The 27,266-nt window shown below is 42.9% G+C and overlaps 1 protein-coding gene across 1 annotated transcript in view; it reads left to right on the top strand.

Annotated features, from left to right (window-relative positions):
• The window catches only part of RBBP6 (RB binding protein 6, ubiquitin ligase), a 219,240-nt gene that overhangs the window by 68,742 nt on the left and 123,232 nt on the right, over window positions 1–27,266 (top strand). The window contains exon 4 of the mRNA XM_033962792.1: window positions 15,960–16,004. Coding sequence (XP_033818683.1) covers window positions 15,960–16,004 — 45 coding nt within the window. The remainder of the gene's footprint in view (window positions 1–15,959; window positions 16,005–27,266) is intronic.

Raw genomic sequence — 27,266 nt, 5'->3', positions numbered from 1 at the left:
CTTGTGCCTTCTCTGAACTGCGGCTTGTAATTTTTTTCCTCACGAATCGCTGTTCTTATTTTATTTCTTTCATTTTCAGTTAAAATAAAAAACAAAAAATATTTTTCTTCTTCCGTCCATTTCTCAGGACAGGCCGCTCCGCTTGGCCGCAGCCCGAGGGCTTCGATCTTGCGACGGCTATTTTTCCTTCTATGTCCCGGCCTGTCACGGGCTTCAAGAAGTGTGACAAGTGCCAGCGCGTGATCTCTCTTACTGACCCTCACCGTCGCTGCCTTAAGTGTTTTGGGCCGAAACATCATCCTAGGTCATGCCTGCCTTGACAAACGCTTCAGCCTCGTGCTTTCAATCGTTGTTGTATTTTGGTGGACAAGCTCTTCGAGATGGAATCTTATACTGATCCCTCGACTTAAAAGGCGACCTCGGCCTCGACACCGACCGAGGTTCCTCCTGCTTCTACTGCTTCCACCTCGAGCCTCATCAGACCTTCGTCGTTTGCAGCGGCTCTTTCATTGACATTGCTGTATCTTCCCCTGTTTCCTCAGGTCAGATAGCTCAGCAGTCGGTTCCCCACCGGTAGTAATTAAAGTGCCTAAGACTTCCAAGTCGAAGCACATTCACACTACCTCGAAGGAACCTCCAGCCAAAGCAGGTGGTCCGGTTTCAGACGCAGATCCATCCTTGCCAGCTTCTTTCCAGACCATGTTGGAAAGCAATTCATTCAATTCCTTACTAATATGGAACCGAAGCTTCTCCCTCTTATCCAACCTGGGCATTCAGCAGTTTCCCGCGAGGTCGAGCCGCTTCCTTTGCCTCAGTCTGAGCACACACACTCTTTGCAGGGAGCAGAGTCTCTGCGAGTGTCTGGTCTGGCATCAGTGCACGTACAGCAAGGAACAGATTCTTTGCAAGTGCCTCAGAAGGAATCCTCACACTCTATACAAGGAGCAGAATGGGATCCCTTAGAGGATTAAGCCAAGGGAACCTGTCACCAGGAATGGGATCCCTAGGATAGTAGACTTGGGGGTGGGTCAGTAGAGTGGGCAGACCTGATGGGCTATGGCCCTTATCTGCCGTCATCTTCTATGTTTCTATGTTAAGTCTTTGGGAGTGCATCGAGGTTCCTCCATCAAGCCTCTGGAGCTTCGAGCTACAGCCTCTAGTCCCATACATTTGTTGATACCATTGGCTGCTTCCATCTCCGAGGTGAAATCTTCTCGATCATCGAGATCTGCTTCCAGGCATAGTTCTCATCGATGATCGAGGCCTTCTTTGAGGCATCCTTCCAGGCATAGTTCTTCTAAAGAAAGACCTTCTTCCACTAAGCCTCGATCTACTCCAATCTCGACTAGACCACCAACTCCTCATTCGAGGTCCCCAATGCCGGACCTCGAGGATGTCTTGGTTTCAATTGCCTCATCCAAGTCACCATATTCCTTTGATGCCTTTTTTCCTGTCGAAGCTTCATCTTCGACCCAGGCTGCCTCGACGTCCTCGAGTCCTTCTCGAGGCAAAGCATTGGCGGATCAGCTATCTTTCTCATCTTTTCTTCGTCAGATGGCTGTGGACTTGGATCGTCAATTAGATACTGGCTCCAAATACTCTAAGGAGTATCTCAAAGTCATGCATCTTCCTTAACCTCCGGCAGAGTCTCTTAAGCTTCCACTTCATAAGGTTTTGAATCAGACTTTTGGTCGATGCATGGAAACACCTTTCTCCATACCAGCTGTTCCAGAAAAATTGGACTCTAGGTATAAAACTGTGCATCGTGAAGGGTTTGACAATTCAGTTATCTCATCAATCCCTGCTTGTCGAGTCCTCCTTAAAGAGGTCCCATCCTTCCAAGGTTTATGCCACCATTCCTCCTGGAAGGGAGGGGAAAACTATGGACAAATTTGGACGTCGCATCTATCAAAATGCTATGATGTCCTCTAAAGTCCTCAATTATAATTTTCAATTCATCACTTATTTTGAATTCCTTATTTCTCTATTGCCAAAGTTTTTGACTTATCTGGATACTCAAAAGCATTTTGAATATCAAGAAGTCCTGGCTTCTTTATCCCAACTCAGATTGCATCTCTTGCAGTCATCTTACGATGCCTTCGAGTTGTCTGCCCGGGCATCTGCTTGTTCTGTGGCTATGCGTCATCTTGCTTGGCTTCGTACCATTGACATGGACCCTAATCTTCAAGACCACTTGGCTAATATTCCTTGTGATGGCAATGACCTCTTTGATGAATCCATCGAGGCAGCTACCAAGAAATTGTCTGACCATGAGAAATCCTTTGCTTCTATTGTCAGACCCAAGCCGAAACCATCTCCTGCACGCCCTGCTCCTATCTATCAGCGGCAGTTTACTCCGAGGACGGCTCCTTATAATCGTCCTCCAAAGAAACAGCAGCCTCAGAAACAACAGAAACCTCAACCTTCTGCTGCACCTAAGGCTAATCAGCCTTTTTGACTGTTTAAAACAGAGCATAACCTTCACCGTTCTGACTGTCTCATTTTCCCCCTATAGGAGGTCATCTCCATCATTTCTACCATCGATGGATGATAATTACATCCGACCTCTGGGTACTTTCCATCATCAGGGAAGAATACTCTCTTCATTTCTCTCAGATTCCACCAGAGCTTCCTCCAAGAGAGTATCCTTCCAATCCATCCCAGACCGCCCTTCTTCTTCAGGAGGCTCAAGCTCTGCTTCATCTCCATGCCATCGAACCAGTTCCCTTGGAACAGCAAAACAGGGGGTTTTACTCCCGTTACTTCCTTGTTCCGAAGAAGATGGGCGATCTACGACCCATTCTGGATCTCAGGGCTCTCAACAAATTCCTAGTCAAAGAAAAGTTTTGAATGTTGTCCCTGGCATCCCTTTATCCCCTTCTCGAGCAGAACGACTGGTTATGCTCTCTGGATCTCAAGGAGGCCTATACTCATATCCCCATTCATCCGGCCTCCCGTCAATACCTCAGATTTCGGGTGGGGAATCTGCACTATCAATACAGAGTACTACCCTTCAGCCTAGCCTCGTCTCCCAGAGTGTTCACCAAGTGCCTGGTAGTGGTAACAGCAGCTCTAAGGAATCATGGTCTTCAGGTATTTCCCTACCTCGACGACTGGCTCATCAAGGATTCCACATCTCAAGGGGTTATTGTAGCGACCCAACGGACTACCTGGTTCCTACAAAGTTTGGGATTTGAAATCAACTTTCCCAAATCTCAACTTCAGCCCTCTCAAAATCTACAATTCATTGGAGCTGTTCTGGACACTGTCCAACTCAGAGCATTCCTTCCACAACAAAGTCTGGAAGTTCTTCTTCAACTCTGTCATACAGTGTCTTCCCGCTCTTTCATCTCAGCGAGACACCTGATGGTACTTCTGGGTCACATGGCCTCCACAGTACACGTGACTCCTTTTGCCAGACTTCACCTCAGAATTCCTCAGTGGACCCTGGCATCTCAATGGACGCAAGTTTGCAACCCTCCTTCTCGACATCTCAGTCACTCCTTCATTAAAGAAGTCTCTCCGTTGGTGGATGCTCTCTTCCAATCTTTCCAGATGCTTGCATTTTCAAATGCCCCCCCCATCAGAAGGTCCTCACGACAGACTCTTCGACCTATACTTGGGGCGCTCATCTCGATGGTCTCCGTACTCAAGGCTTCTAGACCAGTACGGATCGTCAGTGTCATATCAATCTGTTGGAACTCAGAGCAATCCTCAAAGCTCTCAATGCTTTTCAACATCTGCTTCACGACCAAGGACAACCAAGTCGCCATGTATTATGTAAACAAACAAGGGGGGACGGGATCTGCCTCCCTTTCTCAAGAAGCTCTAAAGGTTTGGGACTGGGCAAAACGCCCACAACACCTTCCTCAAAGCTCAAAGCAGAATTGCTTGGCGGACAACTGGAGTCGTCTCCTGCAGCCTCATGAATGGACACTCCATTCCACCCCTCTTCATCACATTTTTTCACAATGGGAAACGCCTTAGATAGACCTCTTTGCAGCTCCCCACAACTACAAACTGCCTCAATTCTGCTCCAGGATATACTCTCCTCATCACCTCGAGGCAGATGCTTTTCTTCTGGAATGGTCGAATCTTTCCTCTATTCATTGCCTCCATTCCCTCTCATTCTCAAGACTCTGGTCAAGTTGAAGAACGATCATGCCAGCATGATTCTAATTGCTCCTCGATGGCCGAGACAACCCTGGTACTCTCTTCTACTTCAATTCAGCAGCAGGGAGCCATACCTTCTACCAGTTTTTCCTTCTCTGCTTACACAGAGTCAAGGATCTCTGCTTCATCCCAACCTGCAGTCTCTACACCTGACAGCTTGGTACCTCTCAACATAATCCCTCTTCAGTTTTCTCAATCTTTAAGAGATGTTTTAGAAGCTTCTAGGAAACCTACCACTAGACAATGCTATCACCAAAAATGGACTAGATTTTCTACGTGGTGTGTTTCTCATCATAAGGAGCCTCAGCAGTCCTCCTTATCTTCGGTTTTGGACTACCTTTTGCACTTATCCAATTCTGGCCTCAAGTCTACATCTATCCGAGTCCATCTCAGTGCAATTGCAGCTTTCCATCAGCCTATTGAAGGGAAACCCCTCTCTGCTCATCCAGTGGTTTCCAGATTCATGAAAGGACTTTTCAATGTCACACCTCCTCTCAAACCGCCTCCTGTGGTTTGGGACCTCAATATTGTCCTTATTCAACTAATGAAGCCTCCATTTGAACCAATTGATGAGGCTCATCTGAAGTATCTCACTTGGAAAGTGGTGTTTCTCATAGCCCTCACTTCTGCTCGACGAGTCAGTGAGCTGCAAGCCTTAGTGGCTGATCCACCTTTCACCGTGTTCCATCATGACAAGATGGTTCTTCGTACTCATCCTAAATTCCTGCCTAAAGTGGTCTCAGAATTTCATCTCAACCAATCCATTGTTCTTCCAGTGTTTTTTCCAAAGCCTCATTCTCATCCTGGAGAAGTTGCTCTTCATACTCTGGACTGTAAATGTGCTTTGGCCTTCTATTTGGAACTCACCAAACCACACAGAACTGCTCCTCGACTTTTTGTCTCCTTCGATCCAAATAAGTTGGGACATCCTATTTCTAAGCATACCATCTCCAATTGGATGGCTGCTTGTATCTCTTTCTGCTATGCCCAGGCTGGATTACCCCTTCACAGTAAAGTCACAGCCCACAAGGTTAGAGCTATGGCAGCTTCAGTAGCTTTCCTCAGATCTACACCTATTGAGGAAATTTGTAGAGCTGCTACTTGATCCTCGGTTCCTACCTTCACTTCTCACTATTGTCTGGATACTTTCTCCAGACGGGATGGACAGTTTGGCCAAACAGTATTACAAAATTTATTCTCCTAAAATTGACAACACTCCCACCATCCCATTCTGGTTAGCTTGGAGGTCACCCATATGTGAGAATACCTGCCTGCTTGTCCTGGGATAAAGCACAGTTACTTACCGTAACAGGTGTTATCCAGGGACAGCAGGCAGCTATGCTCACAACCCACCCACCTCCCCTAGTTGGCTTCTCTGCTAGCTATCTGAACTGAGGAGATGCGCCCTGCGCTGGGCAGGAAGGCACTCGCATATACGCTGTGCGGGCGACTCAAAACTTCGAGTTTCTTCAAGCAAGTCTGCTTGTGAGGCGTCCGCATCTGGGCTGCATCGATGACGTCACCCATATGTGAGAATAGCTGCTTGCTGTCCCTGGATAACACCTGTTACGGTAAGTAACTGGGCTTTTACACCCATCACCCTCATTCTTAATATGTTGATCACACTCAAGCTCGAGTCACCCACCATATCCTGATAGCTCCTCGGTGGCCCAGGTAACCTTGGTTTTTCTCCCTTCTATTTCAGCTGAGTGCCAGGGATCCAATTTCCTTGCAAATCTTTCCATCTCTGCAGCCTCAGAGTCAAGGGTCTTTTTACATCCCAATCTGCAATCTTTACACTTAACAGCTTGGTACCTCTAAGCCTGACTTCAGTAGATTCTAATCTTTTTAACTCAGTACAAGCCATTTAACTGCTTCCAGAAAACCTTCTACTCAGCAATGCTACCAACATAAGTGGACATGTTTCAGTGCATGGTGTACTCTCCATCACATACATGCTCCATCTACTCCACCTTCAGTATTGGATTATCTTCTCCATTTATCCAATTTTGGACTAAAAAACAACTTTGGTCAGGGTTCACCTCAATGCTATTAGTGCTTTCCATGTTCCTTTCAACAATAACGCTGGCCTCTCTTCCTCCTGTTTCCAGGTTTATGTAGTCCTGGCCTCTTTGATGAAACCACCATTTGATCCAATGGCTTCTACTCATCTTAAGCTTTTCACTTGGAAAGTGGTCGTCTTGATCTCTCTCACTTCTGCCTGTCGAGTGAGTGAATCCTAAGCATTGGGTTTGGACCCACCATTCACAGTATTTCATCATAATAAGGTGGTAATCTGCAAGCACGTAAATTCCTCCCAAAAGTAGTCACGGAATTTAATCTATTGTGCTTCCAGTTTTCTTCCCAAAGTCTCATTCTCAACCTGGAGAAACAGCTCTTCACACGTTGAATTGTAAACATGCTTTGGCTTATTACATTCAATGGACTAAGCCACACAGGACTTCACCTCAACAGTTCATCTCCTTTGATCCTAACAGATTGGGCAAGCCTTTAATCAAGAGAACTATTTCCACATGGCTAGCGGCCTGTATTTCTTTCAGCTATGCTCAGGCTAGGCTGCAGCTCGAGGGTTGTGTAACGGCACGCACAGTCCGAGCTTACAGCAGCATCAGTAGCTTTCTTACATTCTCCCATTGATGAAATTTGCAAAACAGCTACTCGGTCCACAATTTACACATTCACATCTCACTACTGTCTAGAATCCTATTCCAGACGAGATGTCCGTTTCAGCCAAGCAATATTACAGAATTAATTTTCTTCTTAATGGCCAACTCTCCCTCCTTCCCATTCCAGTAACCTATGGAGTCCCACATGTGAGAATATCTGTCTGCTGTCCCCGGATAACACCTGCCAAGGTAAGTAACTGTGCTTTACTCAAAATATCCTAAAGACTTCCTTGCTTTTTACCAGTGGTTCCCAACCCTGTCTTGGAGGACCACCAGCCAAAGAGGTTTTCAGGTTAGTCCTAATGAATATGCATGGGATATATTTCCATGCCTGTCACCTCCATTATATGTAATGTTCAAATTTGCCTGCCTTTGTTTCAAATCCATTCTGGTTTTGGCCCCCCTATACCTAGTCGCCCATTTTAAATTGGACTATTCCACCAAACCAAAACGCAGATTACAAATATTCAGCCACCCAATAATACAAAATTGCCGATACAAAAGATTCCTTGACAGAACTCTAGAACTTTTGCGTTCCAAGCATATCAACAGAACGGCTGGCTAGATAATCTTATCAAGCATTCTTCATCCTACCTTAACTTCAGAAAACTAGTCAAAACCAACCAGTTTAACCGATTTGTAACCAAGAACTCTCAATGACTCCCCCCCTGTATTCCTACGTAATTACTTGTACTTGACATCCCTACAATGTGACCCATTCTTTTCTCTTCCTCCCCACAAATATGCATGTATTCAAAGACATCACTGTTATTCTAAATATTCATTGTATTCAAGGACTTCATTGTTATGTCTTCGCTGACTGTCCAGCTCTTCTTATTGTAAACCGCCTCTAACTACTTTGTCTTTGGCGGTATATAAAAAATAAAATTATTATTATTATTAAATCTCTCTCATGCATATTTATTAGGGCTATCCCGAAAACCCGACTGGTTGGTGGTGGTCCAGGACAGGGTTGGGAGCCACTGCTTTTGACCCACATACTCTGAGGAAACTCACAGATTGAATAGGGCAAAATGGGGTGCAGTAGCGGCTCTTGCCTGCAGGATGGATTTCAACTACCACATGGAGGAGCTTCCTTCCCTTTCTTATCCCATGTGCCCATGAAAAGGGGAGCTAAACCCACCAAGCTGATATCCTGAGTAAATGCTGATGGGATCTCTGATCCTGTGCATATTTAGAATGGTTACAGGAGAGCTTTCATGCTTTTAATAAATATATTTCACTACCTGCTCCTTCCAGTGGTTTTGAAATCTTTTTCTTATTTAAAAAAGTAATTATACAGGATCAGCCTCCCAAAATGTTTCATTTGAATGATGATAAACCAATGGAGGAGTGTGCCAGCTGTTCTTTGTTTTTTTTTTCCAGTAAAAGCAAGATAGCTTTCTGTTTAGGCTCTCTTGAAGATACTGGACCAGATTCTCAGCTTGTGTGGTTAGCGGATTGAGTTAAGAGCAGGTATTTAATCTATATATTTAGCACCATTATCCACATAGGTAGCAGTATTGAATATACATGTAGTGCAATGACCATGCCTGCACTTTCCAAATATCCTTGCTAATCAGACAATTTTTATGGCTGCTTCCAGCTCACAATTTAGGAGTAGCCTAAAGGTTAGAGCAGCAGGCTGAGAACCACGGGAGCAGCTCCTTGTTGTTTGGGGCAAATCGTTTTAACTCTCCATTGCCTCAAGTACAGATAGATTGTCTTATCCAGCTCTAATCATAAGGGCAGACCAAGTGTAACTGACAAAGGTCATTCTGGTCTTCCCTCAACATCGTGCACACGAGCACATTGATAGGGAAGATGCCTTGATTAGAGAAGACCGATGGATAACGGTGTCTCAATTGGCTGAAATTTGGATATCAGCGATGGATCTGCATTTACCATAATTTGATGACTTGGGATATACAAAAATCTGTGTACAATGAATTCCAAACAGCTTACTGATCTGCACAAGGAACAGCGTGTGTAGGTTGCAACCAAGTTCCTGAGACAGTATGAAGAAGATCCAAGTATTCTGGAGAGAATTGTCACTGGTGATGAGACATGGGTACATCATTGTGATCTGATGAGCAAAGACAAAGCATGATAAAGGAAAGGAAGCAACCGATAAACTTCTCTGCAGGAATGACAAGCTAGTTGAACAACAAACAAATGTGTTGTCTTGCATGGGAACTATGTGGAAAACTAATATATTCAATTGCTCACAGTTACTTCTATTAAAGCCGTTAAATGTATTTTTCCTTTACTTTTTTATTTACGCTTAAACATTACTGCAACCCCCATTCCTAGGGACACCCCTAACAAGGCTGGATAAATATATATAAGCAGGACATATGCACATAAGTTTAGGTATATGTACCTCAGGTAAATTTATAAAAGGCAAGTTCTGTATGTAAAGTATTGTTTAAATGCAGAAATGCCATATAGAATTAACCTTTTCTGTGGTATGATAGATCAGACATGTGAAATACATAGGCTTTTCTCCGAGGACAAGCAGACCTATTCTCACATGTGGGTTATGTCATTCATGGACTTGGTACAAACACTTTTATAGTTATAGTTTATTATTTATATTCGGCCTTTATCCAAGGCGGATCACAGCATCAGCATACATAATATCCAGACAATACAAACTGCTTAAACTTTGCAAAGATCGAGGCACAGTGATCATCACAGCACCTCTTTGCCCACATCAGGTTTAGTTCCCGCTCCTCCTAAAGCTCTCATCCAAGAAACCGTTCAAGTTGCAACCAATTCCAACACTACTGATGTAGTATGAGGGATCCCTCTTTCATCTTAACCTCTGCTCATTAGCACTAACAGTAAGGTTTCTTTCACTAAACAACTAAATGCTTTCTGCCTCTCGCCTTCAGTATCTGCTGTCATTGAAGTTTTTAGAAAATCTGCTGCTCAGCACTGTTACTACTTTAAATGGACCAGATTTTTTTTCCTTGTGTGCAATGCATTCTCTGGAACTGGTCACATATCCAGTTCCATCCATACTAGACTACCTGCTCCACCACCTCTCCCAATTCTGGACTTAAAACCAATTCAGTTTCATCAGCACTGTCGGTGTATTTTATTCTTCCATGCGTATGAGTAAGAAACCTCTAACTGTTCATCCCTTGGTAGCCTGTTTCATGAAAGAACTATTCTATAATGAAAGCACCTATCAAATCGCCATCTATTGCTTGCTATCTGCTCTTATGAGATCTTCCTCTGAGCCGCTTACATCTTGCTCTCTCAAACTTTTCACTTGGAAAGTTGTTTTTCTCATTGCTGTTATGTCTGCACGCTTTGTGAGTGAACTCCAAGCTTTTGTGTTGGCTCCTCCCCACACAAGATTCTACCATAACAGAATTTCACCTCAACCAATCCATAATTTTGCCTGTTTTCTTTCCAAAGTCGCATTCACATCCTGGAGAGGCAGCACTGCACACTTTGTACTGCAAATGTGCTCAAGCATACTACCTAGAATGCTCTAAATTCCATAGAGCATTCTCCCAGCTTTTTATGGCTTTTGATCCTAACAGACTTGGTGTTCCTGTTTGCAAGAGAACCTTCTCCACTTGGCTGGTGGACTGTATCTCCTTTGTGTATATTCAGGTTGGGCTGATGCACAATGTTTGTCTGAGCTATGGCTGCTTCAGTAGCTCATTTCTGCTGTACATCCATTGAGGACATTTGTTAAATGGTCACTTGGTCCTCAATCCATACCTTTTACTTCTTACTTCTGTTTGGAACAAAACTCCAGAAGAGATGGTCGGTTTGGACAAGCAGTTCTGCAGAATCTTTTTACTTCCTCAGTGACAACTTTCCCTCCAACCTACTTAGGTTTCACCAGGATCATGTTTTATATCCATTATCTTTTTCCAAAGTCATAATCCCGGCAGCTTGGGAGTCTCACATGTGAGAATATATGCCTGCTTGTCCTCAGAGAAAGAAAGATACTTACCTGTAGTAGGTTTTCTCCCAAAGACAACAGGCATATATTCTCACAACTGTCCACCTCCCCTACTTGGTTTCTTAGCTTTGTTACTGAACTGATGGTTGTGGGAAAGCACTGGCACTGATAATAAACATAAACTTGCGCGGTATGGGCACTTTTTTTTTAAACATTTATAATTTTATTCATTTTTCAACTTACATCAAGTGTATCACGAAATAACATTTGAATTGAAAAACATCACTTGGATTACTATTTTCATCAACTGAAATTCATGAAAGTTAACCTCCCCTCCCACCCCTATCACATCAAAAATATTCATTTATATTATATTATACAATATACATTCTATTAAAATATCAAAAAAATCATCCTTCCCACCCATACCTATCCCCTCATTTCAATTATCTTATAAAGGGAAAATGTTACTACTCATTACAAAAGTCTGTTATGGTATGGGCACTTTTTAAAGATTTAAAGTGACAGTGCACTTGGTAGTGTCTGTACTGGGTTCCATGGATGATGTCACCCAAATGTGAGAATATATGCCTGATGTACTCAGAGAAATTTAATCACCTCACTCATCGTTCCAATTTCCAGGTCATTTATAAATAAGTTAAATAGCACCGGTCCCAGTACAGACCCCTGTGACACTCCACTGTTTACTTTCCTCCATTGAGAAAAATGACCATTTAACCTTATCCTCTGTTTTCTATCCGATAACCAGTTCCTAATCCACAACTGAACTTTGCCACCTATCCCTTGACACTTTAATTTTCTCAGGAGCCTCTCATGAGGAACTTCATCAAAAGCTTTCTGAAAATTTAGATATACTATATCAACTGGCTCACCTTTATCCACATGTTTATTCACACCTTCAAAGAAGTCAAGCAAATTTGTAAGGCAAGATCTCCCTCGGCTGAACCCATGCTGACGCCGTCTTAGTAAATCATGCTTGTTTACATGTTCCACAATTTTATTTTTTATAATCGTTTCTACCATTTTGCCCGGCACTGAAGTGAGGCTTACCGGTCTGTAATTTCCCAGATCTCCCTTGGAGCCCTTTTTAGGGTAGTGTATATATAGGCTGTGATCCTTTGATTTTTGTAATTTCCCAATGTAGACATCTTGAAGACAGATATGAATTGGTCATTTAAGGACTCTTTGCCCTAACCTGCATAGGATCAGGATATTGTACTTCTCCCCTGAGAACCTCAAATGTAAAGTAATTAACCTGGGAGAACGTGCTTGAAATTAGCAAATTGGAAGAAAGGGATTTTGGGGTTTAGCTCATGTCTTTCAGTTGTATTCAGATTCAGTAGGTCATATCCCTTAAGGACTTATATTCTCAACTTGTGTCTGATGGAATGGATGGTTAAGGGGCCTGTCCAAGATCAGAAAGAATTGAACTGAGCTTCCCTGATTCTCAGGCTACTTGTTTATTCATTATTTATATGCTGCCTATCCATGGAGGTTGTCTAAGCAGTTCTACATTCAGGTATTCAAGCATTTTTCCTTATCTGTCCCAGTAAGCTCACAATCTACCTAGCATACCCTGAGGCAATGGAGGATTAAGTGACTTGCCCAGGGTCACTAGGAGCAATGTTGACTTGAACCCACAACCTCAGGGTGCTGAGGCTGTAGCTTTAAGGCAATTATGCAGAAAGAACCTAGAAATTGCAGGATTGTATTGAATCAGATCATCCTAATTTTCAAGTGTAAATCTCAAAATGTGATGATGCTCTTCGTATGTAAGCCCTTCTATCTCATTTCCTCACTGAATAATCAAATTGCTTAGTACCTGCTTAAACCTAGTTTTCTATTTCAAACATGTAATCAATCCAAGTTTATTTAACATTTGATATACCACATTGGCAAAATATCTATTCAGTTTACATATGATAAAAATAAGTGTAAAATTAAATTAAAAGTTAAAATAAAATCAGTAGTTTTACACTATTTTTCAATTCAGATGCGGAGCCCACATGTCTGTGTTCTTTATTACCCATGCTTGTAGTATTGTTTGTAGAATTGCTTAAACTTTGCAGTATCTACCCTTTGAGCAGTGGGGGGGAGGGGGGGCAGTCAGATTTTCAAGCTATCTCTCATGAGGAAGATTTGTATATAATAGAGGTGACAAGCATGCAAATCTATTTCATGCATATTCTTTAAATGAAAAAACTCTCCAGGGCTTATCACTAAATTTTCAATAGCTTCAATCACTTATACAATATACATTAATTCCAAAAAGCTATTTAAGCAATCAATTCACATTATTCATCATTAATTCTAACATCAATATAAAATAATTTTATTAAATACTCCTAAATATATCACACATAACCTACATATACTTTTACACACAAAGAGCCTCCCCATTTCTAACAATCAATAAAATAATCCCTTTAAAAATTTCATGAAATATTCACCCATCATCTGGGTATCACAGCAATCAAACAACATTAATAGCAGCAGCTAGCATAAAACATACTTGGACTCAAAGTTCTCATCAATTGCTTCATTTATATATATGTCCAGTTGATCTTTCAATAGCAAGTAATGTCTAGTTCATACACACACACATGCTCATCAAGCTATAATTCCTTTGCTACTTAATTGAACCAATATGGGGTTCTGTAATACTGAATTTGGATTTAAGACACATTTATCTTTGCCAAATCCAAGCTCTAGGCACGTTACATTCATGTACATACTGTTCTGAAGGTTCTGATTAGCTTCACTGCTTATTTAAGGACTGAAAAGAGAAGCCACAGTTTCACATACAGGAATAAACTGGACTGTTTTGAAATTTGCAGAATTTAGCAACTGTTCTAGATGTAAAGAATTTTACCATTCTAAAATTTCAAAGCACCATTTTGATTTGAAAAAGGCACTTAATCCTAAACCCTAGCAAGATGGAATTTTATTTCATGGGAGTCCTAATCTGTGATAATCGTTTCTATCTTTTTTTCCCCAGTGGGTGTCTATTTGGTATTATGAAACTTTTTACAACCTAATTTATTATTGGTTTTCTTGTATTCTTTGAGAAAAATCTTTTGTTAATTACCCCCCTCTCTTCCGAACACATAGTGCTGGTTTTAGCGCCAGCAGCGGCGGTAACTATGAGTGTTGGAGCAGTTACCACCACTAAAACCCGTACTGTGCATTCGTAAAAGAGGGGGTAAGCTTTTAGTGTGATGGGTTCTGGGTAAGATCAGGAAATTAGTTAGTGTCTAAATAGTTTTAAGTGGTTCATGCAGCTGAATTTTTTAAAGGAGTACTAATCCCAACACCATGCTTCAGGCTTGCTTTCAATAATGGATATTTCCAGGCACTTAAATACCACCTGCTATTGTCGTGGATCAGACCTATTTTAATTTTATTAGTTTATGGTGTATATCAAAAGAGGATGCATTTTCTTTAATAAAAAAAATTGGCTTTATTAACTAAAAGTCCTGTGATCTGAGTATCACTGAATGAAATGCATGGGTTAAAAAGAAATTTCTTTAACCCTGTGCTTTCTATTTTCATGAAGACCTACCTATAGTGGATTCCCTCACTGACCCAAGGACTGGAGAAGAAATCTTAGACCGAATCCCTCAATAATGCCCTTACATCAGCATGTGGTTTGTTGTGTAATACATACCTAATTCATTTGTACTTGGAACCAGACTGTGCTACCACTCATGAAACACCCAAGCCCAAAAGGGCTAAAACCTCCTAGTGTGAGGAGGCTAGCTTTGAGATTTTTCTTGAATCTGAGTGTGGATAGAAAATGATTATTATTCCCTGCCTATCCTCCAGTGCACACTCATGATCAAGAAAATGCTGCTGGACCAGAGTGGATTACGTTTTATTTGCATTATTTTCACAAAATAAATAACCTGGGAATGTAAAATATAATAGTTTTTGTTTTGTTTTTTTGCATCTATGCAGTCCAGTAAATAATAAGAGACCCCAAAAATATACATCATAAAATTAAGCGAAAGGTCACATATTTGCAATCATCACACATCTGGCATATTATACACAGTCGGTAGTAGGTCTTCCACCCGTTTCCAGAGATTCAGCACAAAAATGTTTATATGAAGTTTCTTGGTATTGATATGGACAACTGAATCTCCATGCGAAACCTGGGCACCATGCCACAATTCTTATGGGATATTGAACATTAGTGACTTCATGTCTTTTTAGATAACAAAACTTTGTATAAACATATTTTATGTTGAGTCGCTGGAAAAGGGAGGAAGACCTACCAACTGGATTTTCTGGGACTGTTTGTCTCCGACTCTTCAATGCCTGGATAAGATAAGTACAATGCTTTGCTGTAGAAGATTTGAGGATTTTCATGTGTGTAACATACTGGAGGTATGATGATTGCAAATATAATAATCAGTGTGGTCATGCTGCTCTGAGCACCTTTCACCTAATTTTGTTGAAATATGTATTTTTTGGTCTCATAATATTTATTGACAATATTTTCAGCCATTGCTAGTAGAAAATGAATGTCCTAGCAAGTACAGTATGAGGTTTGCCTGCTCATTGGAAGGACCATGTGTTCACCTCTGAATCAATACTTCAGAAAATGTAAATTATTTTCAGCCTAGTAAATTTTTCTTGCAGCTTTGGGCATCCAGCTCAGATTGAGCTTTCATTTGCACCCCTTCCTCCCCTTTCAGTTTTTATTTTCCTCATCTTTGCCCCTGCCAGTAAAAGCCAAGACAGAGAATTAAACGGAGCTGTCTTGTATGACACTGCACACTGCTGGGTTCAGGAGTATTCTTTCATTCGTTCATATACTTTCTCTTAAGAAAAAAAAATGTATATATACACAAACACATACAAGGTCTTACAATGGAGTATTTTCATAAGCATTTTTTCAGCTCTCTCTTTAGGAATATTACTCACTTTTGACAATAGTCTTAGACTGGATTTATCCACATAACCCAGCAATTGGCCTAGTTTTGGGAGGGACAGTTTCTGGATCATCTAATGCAGTTCAAACAATGCATCCATCAACCTTACTACTGCCATCACAATATGAAAGAAAACTTTCAAAATCTAGGGGCTGAATAATTGATTGTTTCCCCCTAAAACTTGAATGTTTCTATTTAATTTTTTATAAACAGATTGATGACTCTTCTACATCTATTTCTCTGGCCCAGCTTACAAAGGTAGTTGTATATAAATATATATATATATTATTGAATAATTTAGCTGTCTATTAAATATTTCATATTGCATGAGCAATATTCCATTATTTGTATTGATGAATTATTAAGAAATGTACTATCCTGTAAAGAGTAGCTCCCACTTTGGGGAAGATAAAAGGGGAGTTGCCTTTTCAGCCATGTTCACTACCAAAATGTAAGCAAGAAGCACTGACTGTTCTTAGCACTAAGAAGTGAATTATGTAACCAGTTTTGTGCAATATTCCATTATTTGTATTGAGGAATTATTAAGAAATGTACTATCCTGTAAAGAGTAGCTCCCACTTTGGGGAAGATAAAAGGGAAGTTGCCTTTTCAGCCATGTTTACCACTAAAATGTAAGCAAGAAGCACTGACTTTCTCAGCACTAAGAAGTGAATTATGTAACCAGTTTTGTCATTAATTGTACTTTGGGGATTATTGTTGGAATTTTTTTTCCCTCCCCCCAAGAAATATCCACTTTGGCTGCTAAGTTGTATGGACTTTTCTAAGTTTACAGCAGCCAAATAAGTTATGTCCTTAAGATAAGGACAATTGTGATGATATTAATTCTGCATTTGACAAAGACATTGATCGGTATATAAACTAAAGGATTGGATATATTGTGCAGACTTTAAATTTTGTAGTCACCATGCTGTAAAAAAGTATAATCTAATTTGTTTGAACACAGACTATTTTTATAGCATTATGTAATTGTTGCTAGGAATATACCAATGTATAGTCATGGCATATAGGCAATATAACCTGCCAAAAATGTTGTATGTGCCATGTATGCAATGAAAATTTCAGCCACATGTTGTTTTGTCTGGGAAAGCACCAGTGGTCAGAGAGCAGTAATTATAATCTTGGATTACTTATTTATTTATTTATTTTTTAACTAAATTCTGTTTTATGTTTCTTTTTTAAATAAGAAAACAAAACAGTTGGAATCTAACGAGAACCAGTGTTCAGAGTATGAAAGCTGGGTTCCATGCCAGTGCTTCCCAAACTTTTATCTAGTAGAAACCCATTTTAACTTTAAAAAATACATACGACCCCAGATGATACAAAATTGTACACTGTATATGCACAGCCCCTGCCTCATCAATTTCCTTCTCTCTGTTTATTCAAAGCATGAATGTGACAGCAGTCAGCCTGTGTAAGTGTGCACTAGAGCTGCCCGATTCAAATCGGTTCACCGATTCACTTCGGGTGAATCGATTCAAAACAAAAAAAAAAAATCGGCTTCGCGACTCGGCTGACCCTCCCCTCTGGCCCCCTAAAACAGGAGCGGCAGCGCTGCTCTTGCTAGCCAGCCGCTGCCGCACCTGCTTTAGAGAGCGAGGGGGGAGGGTCAGTCGGGAAGTGGTACTGTCTGCTTCCCCCGTCCGGCTTCCACCACCCTGGCCTCCTGCTTCCTCCCCCCAGGCCTCCCCGCACTGTTTACCTTCGAGGAACAGCCTGCAAACAAGATCGCAGTGCTAGCGATCTTCGTACTGCTTTTGAGCTGTTTCCTCTGCCGCGATCCTGCCTCTGACATCAGAGGAGGGGCGGGACCGTGGCAGAGGAAACAGCTCCGAAGCAGTATGAAGATCGCTAGCACCGCGATCTTGTTTGCAGGCTATTCCTCGAAGGTAAACAGTGCGGGGAGGCCAGGGGGGAAGCCGGACACCAGTGGGAAGCCAGGGGGAGCACGCAGACCTTCGGGGGGGGGGGGGTAGGACAGGCCTTCAGGGGGGACGGCCTTCAGGGGGGACAGACCTTCAAGGGGGGGGGACAGGCAGGTAGGCCTTCGGGGTGGAATGCAGGCCTTCAAGGGGAGGGACAGGCCTTCAAGGGGGACAGGCAGGCCTTCAGGGGTGGGATGCAGGCCTTCAAGGGGTGGACCGGCCTTCAAGGGGGGGACAGGCCTTCGAGGGGACAGGCAGGCCTTCAGGGGTGGGATGAAGACATTTAAGGGGGGGGACACACTTTTAAGGGGGGGGACAAGCCTTCAAGGGGGAAACGGGCCTTCAGGGATGTGGCACAGGCCTTTAGGGGTGGGGTGCAGGCCTTCGGGGGGGGCAGACCTTCAGGGCAGGGGGGCCCTGGTGTAGAAGTACACGGAGGCAGGGAGGAAAGGGGGGGGTTCAAAGAGATGTGCATATGCCGTACTTTGGGGGGGAAGAAATGGGTCTGAAAATAGAGGAGAGGGAGAGAGATGATGGACAATGGGATTTAGGGAGGGAAGGAACAGAAAGGGAGAGAACTTGGACACAAGGGATGGTGTGTGTGTGTGGGGGGGGGGGGTAGAGATACTGGATAGTAGGGTAGTGTGGAAAAGAAAGGGAGAGATGGTGGACCCTGGGGTGGTATGGAAGGAGCGAGAGATGCTGGATGAAAGGGTAGTTAAGAAAAGGTGGATCTGTGGAGGGAGACGAAAAAAAGGAAAGATGCCAGACCTCCAGGGGAAGGAAGGGAAAAGGAAGGGGAGGACAGAGATGGATGGTTAGCACGAAGAAAGGAGACCCTGACAAGCAAGTTATCAGAAGACAACCAGAGCCTGGGACCAACAAGATTTGAATAATGACCAGACAACAAAAGGTAGAAAAACTAATTATATTTTCCCTTTTGTGATTACAATATGTCAGATTTGAAACGTGTATCCTGACAGAGCTGGTGTTAGACCGCAAACATGAGCTAGGATTTAACAGAGAGAGGAAAAGTGCTGTAAAATAAACCTACCAGGATGTTTGAAAAAAAAAAAAAAAAAAAACAACACCCAACTGAGCAGGAAAATCGAATCGAAAAACCAATTCAATAGGCTCAATTGAATCAAATCAAATTTTTTTTTTCCTGAATCGGGCAGCACTAGTGTGCACTCACAGACCCAGTTTTCTGCTTGGGTTTCTAGTCTTGAAACCCATAACAGGAGGAGGCAGGCCCTGTGACTCGCATGCCTCATGCTAACGGCCATTGTACACATGAGTTAAAATGGAGGTTCAGAGGTAAGGGGAGCAGCCCAGCTTGTGACCTGATTTGGTATCTTGATCTACACTGTCCTGTTCTCACCATTACAACAAAAGTGTATCCGACTAGTAGGTAAAGGATTGAAATTTCAATAAATGCTATCCCTGGTGCTGTCTTCAGGTCTGTTAAGGTCATGGAAAGAGAATTTCTTCTTCTAGAGTGTGAAAATGTTCAAATGTTGTACATAAAGTGATGATTGTATCTGAAACTGATACTGTGATCAATCAACATGAGCAAAAGCAGTCCTTGAATACCTTGTGCAATGTTTAATTCCATGCCATCTGGTTCTGCATTGCAACTTCATTATAAAGGTTGTATGTTTTAGTTTGGGGAAATTTTCTCCCACTGTAATGTTTTGGATGCCATATCTGTATTTTGGTCTATTCCTTTGTTTAAGAAATATTTTTTGAATTGCAATGTTTCTGCACAATTTGGGTTCAAACAAATTAGTTCAATTTGTACAAATTTTTTGTAACCTTTACTGGTATATTAATTTGCTCTAATGTTAACGAGAAAGCAATGTATATTTAAGAAGCTTATAATAAAAGATTAAAACTTTTGCTTGTTTTGTACATGAATGTGAAATAACACTAGAGGAGTGCTTGATTTGAATGCCAGATGCTTGAAATTCTTGAGTGTTCAGCGCGCTCTTCCCTTAGACCCTGCTTATATCTGGACTGATCTATAAATAAGGTATTTTTACTTCATGGTTTCTACCTTTTCAAACATTCCATAGTTAATGCTGTGGTAATGCCACTTGAGAGCCTCTAGAATGAACATGAAGTATCTAAAAATCTTAGTGAGATGCTGTGAAATAGCTGAATTTTAATTTCATAGAAGAAACGAACAGATGTTCATGATTTAGGATACATCCCATTGTAATTTGGTGCTGGCTTTAAGCAATCTGCATACAAAGTCCCTGCTATTTTAGGTTGACTTTGAAGTGAGTAAATGTGAAAGCAGTATCAACTGACAGGTTTCCACGTGCAAGACTCCTCATAAAGAACATTTAGATGAGGATACCTTAATTGACTCATGCAAACCCAATGTGCAATTGTAATATAATATCTTAAAAAAAGATACTACTGGAAGATAAAATACAACAACAGATAAGGTGCTTGGGATCTTTGGATAATATCCTCAGCTGGCTACTGAGTAGATAGCATGGATATGTAGTAATCTGGGATGACAACTGATATCTGGTTCAAAGGAGGAGAAAAAAACTCCTGGACATGAATGTTAAATTGTGTGCTGTTTTATTTTTGTTCCTGTGTGTGTGTGAGTGCCATTATGGTGCGTGTATTTTATATGTGAAGAACAATAGTTTGAACATGCAGAGCCTAGTTTGAAAAGAAATAATCTCCAAGCAAGTGTTATTCCATCTCATGCCAGCATGGACAATGTTTCCTTAGCTTTTTAAGCATGTGTAGTCATTTCCTGCCTATCATGGCTCCTCGTTTCTGTTTCATCTTTGGAAGACTATATTCCCCAGATTTTGTGAGCATGATGTGGAATGCTTATTCTTTATTGTCCCTCCAGACCGGCACAGACCGATGGTTTATGCTCCTCTGCCAGCAGGTGGAGACTTGAGAACACACTGAATTCTTACAGTACAAGTGGGCTGTGCAGTCCCTCTTAGAATCAGTCTGTTCTCAGTCTCCAGCAGGTGGAAGTAATAAGCCTTGGTAGGGTGTGTTGGATAGGTTAGGCATTGGCATTTTTATCTGCCCTTTTGTCTTGTCGGACTGAGCTGGGGTCCCACAGAGTCATTACCACCTCGGGGGTGTCACACTCGGATGGTTGAGTCCCTCCCCCCATCTCCCTTTCTCTAGAGGAACCTCAACTATATACCTTGCCAAGGAAAAGCAAATACTACAGTTTTGAGTGCCTGTGGGGTCTGCTCCTTTTAATTTAAAGTTTCATTTAAAAAAAATAAATAAATAAAGACCTGAAGCAGTGCTTTTCTTTCTGTGCTAGTTTGCAGGGACTGTTTATTCATATTCCCCCCCTCCCCCCCCCCCCCCATTCAACTGCTGGTTTCATTCAGCCTGCCTCACAATTCACAATGAGCACTTCTCGCAAGCTGAAGAAGTGCTCAGTCCCACCAAGGGCTTAATGCTGCCGGCCTTTGCTGTTTTTGTTCATGGATAGAAGGGGAATCCTTGCTAATTTCAGAGCTGGCTGGCTTGAGGGTTTCCCTAGCAGCTGCGAAGGGTGCATGGGCGGTGGGGAGGTCTGCAGTTCCGTTGGGATTCCCCAACTGCCGCAGCTGCCAGTGGTGGGGAAGACCGGGCTTCCCTTACTGCTGAATGGACTGGGGATTCGCTTACCGACATGTCAAACCTTTCTGTGGATTCCCTTACCATGGCTTTGATTTTTCAGGCCTCTTCAGTGCCCTCAGCCTCGGGGATGTTTTTTCGGCAGGCTTTTCTTCTTTGGTAAGAAACGCAGCCATTTTTTCTCAGGAGCTCCTGCCTAGATTGGAGAGGCAGGAACAGGTCTTGCAGTTCTCTTCCTCTGCTGGGGAGCGTGATTCTGTCCCACCTGTGGGTTTTTCACCAGAATTTGTTCTCACCTTGCACAAGGCATATTTCATGCACGCAGCTAGTGTCCCTGTCTCCTCTTCGGTGGCTTCAGCCTCGTCCAGGGGGGTCTTATTGGTGCTAGCGCCACCTCCACCCCCACCTAAGTGGCTGCGTGTTTCATGGGGAGACGATGTGTTCCTGGATGATGTTGTGACCCCTGATGAGGCCCTGGGTTTCTCTGAGGATGCGGTAGCTGGCTGGACGGTATAGACATGGTTGAGTATCTTTGGTGGGGAATTTTTGGTGGGGACTTCCTCCTGCAGTCGTTTCTTTCAGAAGATGCAGTCGTTTTGGGGTGCTTGCAGGGGAGGCTGAGACCCCGCCTCCCTCTCCTCTGCCTCTGAACCTGCCCAATGACGTTGCTTGGATCCTTCATCTGATTCAGGTGGGCTCCTACTTAAGGGAGTTTTAACAGGGATGGACCGAGATCACGACGGATCAATGGGTCCTGGAGGCGATTCTAGATGGGTATGCTCTTGAATTCGACTGGCCCTTGCCAGATATTTTTCTCTTCCCCTTGTCAAGCCTCTTGGAAGAAGCAGGTGTTTCATCAGACTCTTCAGCTGTTGATAGAGCTCAAGGCAGTGGTTTCTATTCCTCCTTCAGAGATTCGCACTGGGAAGTACTCCATTTACTTTGTAGTGCTCAAGAGGGTGCTCCGGGTCCCTTCTTTTCACATGGAGACCCTGAAGTCCGTGATCTTGGCAGTACAACCTAGGGAATTTCTGACGTCTCTTGACCTCATGGAGGCCTGTTTGCATATTCCCATTCAGGACTCACATCAGTGATTCCTTTGCTGTGCAATTTTGGGAAAGCACTATGAATTCTGTTCACATCTGTTTGGTCTGGCCACTGCCTCACGTACCTTCACCAAGGTTATGGTGGTGGTGGCCTTGCGCAAGGAAGGTATCTTAGTTCGTCCTTAATTTGGATGACTGGTTGATTCGTGCGAAGTCCTTTCAGGAGAGCTCCCGAGTCATGGCCTGTGTCATGGAGTTGCCGCAGTTATTAGGCTGGGTAGTCACTTTCCAAGAGTCAGTTGACTCCATCTGAGGAAGGTGTTCTTTCTCAAGGCCTGAATGCAGAAGTTAGCCACAGATTCACTTCTCGTCTCCAGGCATAGGAGTTTCTTCAGGTCTTGGAGTTAATGGGGGCATCCTTTGAGGTGGTCAGGTGGGCTTGGGCTCTCATGTGCCCCTTCAATGAGCTCTTCTGTGGTGGTCTCCACAGGTTCATGAGCTGGGCTCCCCATTCCTCTTCGTGGGATTGTTTGTCGCAGCCTGCGCTGGTGGCTTCAGTCCTCCAGTCTAGTTCAGGGTGTGAGTCTGGATCAGCCGCACTGGACAGTGCTTCTTACGGACGCCAGTCTCCTCAGCTGAAGAGTCCAATGTCTTGGGTCGTTCAGCTTAGGGCAACTGTTGGCCGGTGGAGGCCTCCTGGTCGATCTACGTTTGGAGACCAATTAGCTGCTTTTCAGACATTGCTGGAGGGCAAAGCCGTGCAGGTTTTCTCTGACAATGCCATGGTAGTGGTTTACATCAGTCAGGGGGGAACCAAGAGTCATCTGGTAGTGCAGGAAGCAGTTCTGCTCATAGAGTGGGCAGAAGCTCACCTTCTGATACGTGGGAAGCTGAGATGTCCAGAAGTCCAGGCAGATTTCCTCAGCCGTCAAGTCCTGGAACCTGGCGAGTGGTGCCTCGGGATGGAAGCCTTTGACCTGATTGTTTGCTCTTGGGGGTCACCCAATAATGGATCTCATGGCCACACAATTCAACACTAAGGCGCAGTGGTTCTTCAATTGGCCAAGGGGCTGGATCTCTGGTGCAGGAGTGCCCAACAAATGGTCTGCTGTATGTCCTTTCAATGTGGCCTCTAGTGGGCAGAGTTCTTTGAATTGCGAGATACACAGGCTGGGTGATCCTGGTGGCTCCAGTATGGCCCAGGCATCCCACGGTACACGGATCTGATTCATCTGCTTGTGGCAGATCCCCTTCCTTTGTCCCCTTGAACGATCTGTTGACTTGGGTCCCATTCCCATGTTCGATCCTGGTCCCTTTTGTCTTATGGTTTGCTTTTGAAAGGGATTGGCTAAGCAAGAAAGGTTATTCAGCTAAAGTGGTCTCTACCCTCTTGAGATCTCGCTGGTTTTTGACATCTAGGGCTTATGTGCGTATTTGACGCCTCTTTGAGGACTAGTGTTCATTCGGGCGGTTGTTCCCCTGCGTGTATCCCTGCCTCACATCTTGGATATTTTGCAGAACAATATGAAGCATGGCCTTGCCTGGTCCTCCCTGAGGGTTCAGGTGGCAGATTTGTCCTCATTTAGAGGTCTTTTGCATGGTTGACGGTTGTCATCTCTTCCAGATGTGATCTTTTTTTTAGGACTAGGGCTGCAAAGTTGATGTGACCTCCGGTTTGCCCTTCTGTTACAGCTTGGGATCTCAGTCTGGTGCTTTCGACGTTGACTTGTCCTCTGAGTCCCTTGGCTCCTGCATGCTGAAGGCCCTTACTTTTGTTGCTATGTCCTCAGTTCAGCATTTGTTGGAATTGCAAATCTTTTCTTGTGCTCCGTTCTTGGAGTTTTCGAAGGAGTAGGTGCTTTGGCCTGTTTCTTCCTTTCTCCCTAAGGTTGTTTCCCCTTTTCACGTGAATCGGATGGTTGCCTTTCCAGTTTTGGGTAGTCGGGAGGGTAATTTAGAGCAGAGGCAATTGCACAAGTTGGATGTCCACAGTGTCTTTTGTACTTATGTGAAATGGACTCAGGAGTTCAGGTGGTCAGATCGTCTTTTTATTCTCTTAGTGAGCAGTCGTAAGGGGGAAGGTGTCTCTAAGGCTTCGATCGCGCGCTGGATCAAAGAGCTTATCAATTTGGCGTACCTTCAGAAGAAACCAGTTCCGGATTTTCTCAAAGCTCATTCCACTCGAGGTCAGGCGGCTTCCTGGGCTGAATCCTCTCTTGTTTCCCTGGTGGATATTTGTAAGACTACAGTTTGGTCTTCTCTGCATTCTTTTGTAAGTCACTGCTGGGTGCAGTGGCGTACCTAGCATATCTGACACCCGGGGCCCATCATTTTTTGACCACCCCCCATCTATATGAAAAATATGATTTTTAGTAACAATCCACATATCGTACAACAAGAGTGTACCTAGGAAAAGGCAGCATCTTAAACACTGCAGTGAACACCAACACATACATTGTAAAACTAAACAAGCCAGATCTCGCACAGTCAATTGATCCTGCAGTCAATGCCAACTGAAAACTATGCTCTTTTCATACACACAGAACAGATACACCCTCGCCCAATATGGAATAATCACAAACTAAAAATAGAAATATGTAGACAAAATTAAACTGAACCGCTAAGAAACCAGACTTTGCATACAATGCAACAACACAAAAAAAGTAACATATGTCTTCTAATACTGTGCAAAATATAAAGACAGTAGATGTAAATTTGAAAAAACTAATACATAACAATCACCACTTTACAAATTAACAAATAAAAATAAAACAAATAATGAGAAATAAGAAAATACCATTTTATTGGACTAATCCCCATAAGCTCGGTCCCCATCCCCGCAAACCACCTGATTCCATCCACACAAGCCTTGAATTGTTTTATATTGAACTTATTATATTAAAGTATAAAAAGAAACAATATTCTGTACAATTGTTAATTTATAAATCAGCGTCTTCTCCCCACTCTCTCTCCCCCATTTCCCTTCAGTGTCCTCAGCCCACTCTCTCCACTTTCCTTCAACGCACGCACATAAAAACAAGCAAGTAATTTTATATCATTTTCATTCTATTCATTCATAGAAATTAAAGTCTATCTAATGCCAGTCACATAACAAAACATGATTTTACAAAAATAATTCCCTGCACAGTCAAGCCTGCAAGGATTACTAGATGTCTTTCAGCAGCTCCCCTCCTTCCCTCCCCCTTACCTTTGTGGCCAAGTCAAAATGATCTACCAACAATAAAATTTTTAAAACACAAAGCACATTGTACGCAGAGAAAATGTTAATTATCATTTATATTCCGCGAGTTTTCAAAGAGGTCAAGGCAGATGACTTTATGCAATGTCACCTAAGTAACAACTATACAAAAATAGACAAATATACCCTCTCCCTTTTCACTAAACCGCGATAGTGGTTTTAGCTCAGAGAGCTGTGCTGAATGCCCCACGCTGCTTTCGACGCTCATAGGCTCCCTGCGCTAAAAACCACTATTGCGGTTTAGTAAAAGGGGGCCATAGTGCAAAATATAGACAGCATATATAAATTCTCAAAACGGACACATTTTGATCACTAAATTGAAAATAAATTCATTTTTCCTACCTTTGTTTGGTAATTTCATCAATCTCTGGTTGCACTTTATTCTTCTGACTGTGCATCCAATATTTCTTCCCTTCTTTCAGCCTCCTGTATGCTTCCTCTCCTTCAGACCTCATTCCCTCCCCCAATGTTTTCTTTGTTTCATCCTGCCCCCTTCTTTCTTTCTCTCTCTCTCTCTCTATATGCCCCCTTTCTTTCTGTATGTCTGTCTTTCTCTCTCTCTCCGTGCCCCATTTCTTTCTTTTTCACCCTGTCCCTTCTTTCTTTCTCTCTCCATGCCCCATTTCTTTCTTTCTTTCACCCTGCCCCTTCTTTCTTTCTCTCTTTCACCCTGCCCCTTCTTTCTTTCTCTCTCCGTGCCCCATTTCTTTCTTTCTTTCACCCTGCCCCTTCTTTCTTTCTCTCTTCATGCTCCCTTTCTTTCTTTGTCTTTCTCTCTCCGTGCCTCCTTTCGTTCTTTCACCCTGCCCCTTCTTTCTTTCTCTCTTCATGCTCCCTTTCTTTCTCTCTCTGTCTTTCTCTCTCCGTGCCCCCTTTCTTTCTTTCACACTGCCCCTTCTTTTTTTCTTTCTCCATGCCCCCTTTCTTTCTCTGTCTGTCTTTTTCTCTCTCCGTGCCCCATTTCTTTTCACCCTACCCCCTTCTTTCTTTCTCCGTGCCCTATTTTTTTCTTTCTTTCTTTGTTTCACCCTGCCCCCTTTCTTTCTTTCTTTCTTTCTCCTGCCCTCCCCCATGCTACCGCCATTGGGAAACATGCTGCTGCCACCGCCGCCGGGGAAAGGCTGCCACTGCAGCCAGCGGGAACAGGCTGGCGCCGATTTCTCCCTCCCTGCTTTTCTTCCCCGCGGGGCTGACCCCATGTCTTTCTCAATAACAGTCTAGGACTTTTCTTCCAGGAAATTGTCCAAACCTTTCTTAAAATCAGTTATGCTGTCAGCTGTTACCACAACCTCTGGCAATGTGTTCCAGATCTTAACTATTCTCTGAGTAAAAAAATATTTCCTCCTGTTGGTTTTAAAAGTATTTCCCTATAACTTCATGGAATGTTCCCTAGTCTTTATAATGTTTGGCGGAGTGAAAAATTAATCTACTGTCTCTTTTCCAAGATGAAGAGCCCTAATCTTTTTAGTCTTTTCTCATGAGAGGAGTTCCATCCCCTTTATCATCTTGGTCGCTCTTCTTTGAACCTTTTCTAATGCCACTATATCTTTCTTGAGATAAGAAGACCAGAATTGAACGCAATACTCCAGATGAGGTCGCACCATAGAGCGATACAGGGGCATTATAACATTCTTAGTCTTGTCAACCATCCCTT

Source organism: Geotrypetes seraphini, chromosome 11, assembly GCF_902459505.1.
Source record: "Geotrypetes seraphini chromosome 11, aGeoSer1.1, whole genome shotgun sequence".
In the NCBI taxonomy this organism is placed as follows: Eukaryota; Metazoa; Chordata; class Amphibia; order Gymnophiona; family Dermophiidae; genus Geotrypetes; species Geotrypetes seraphini.
Note: the sequence above shows the minus strand (reverse complement) of the source record. Positions and strands in the feature narration are given on the sequence as shown.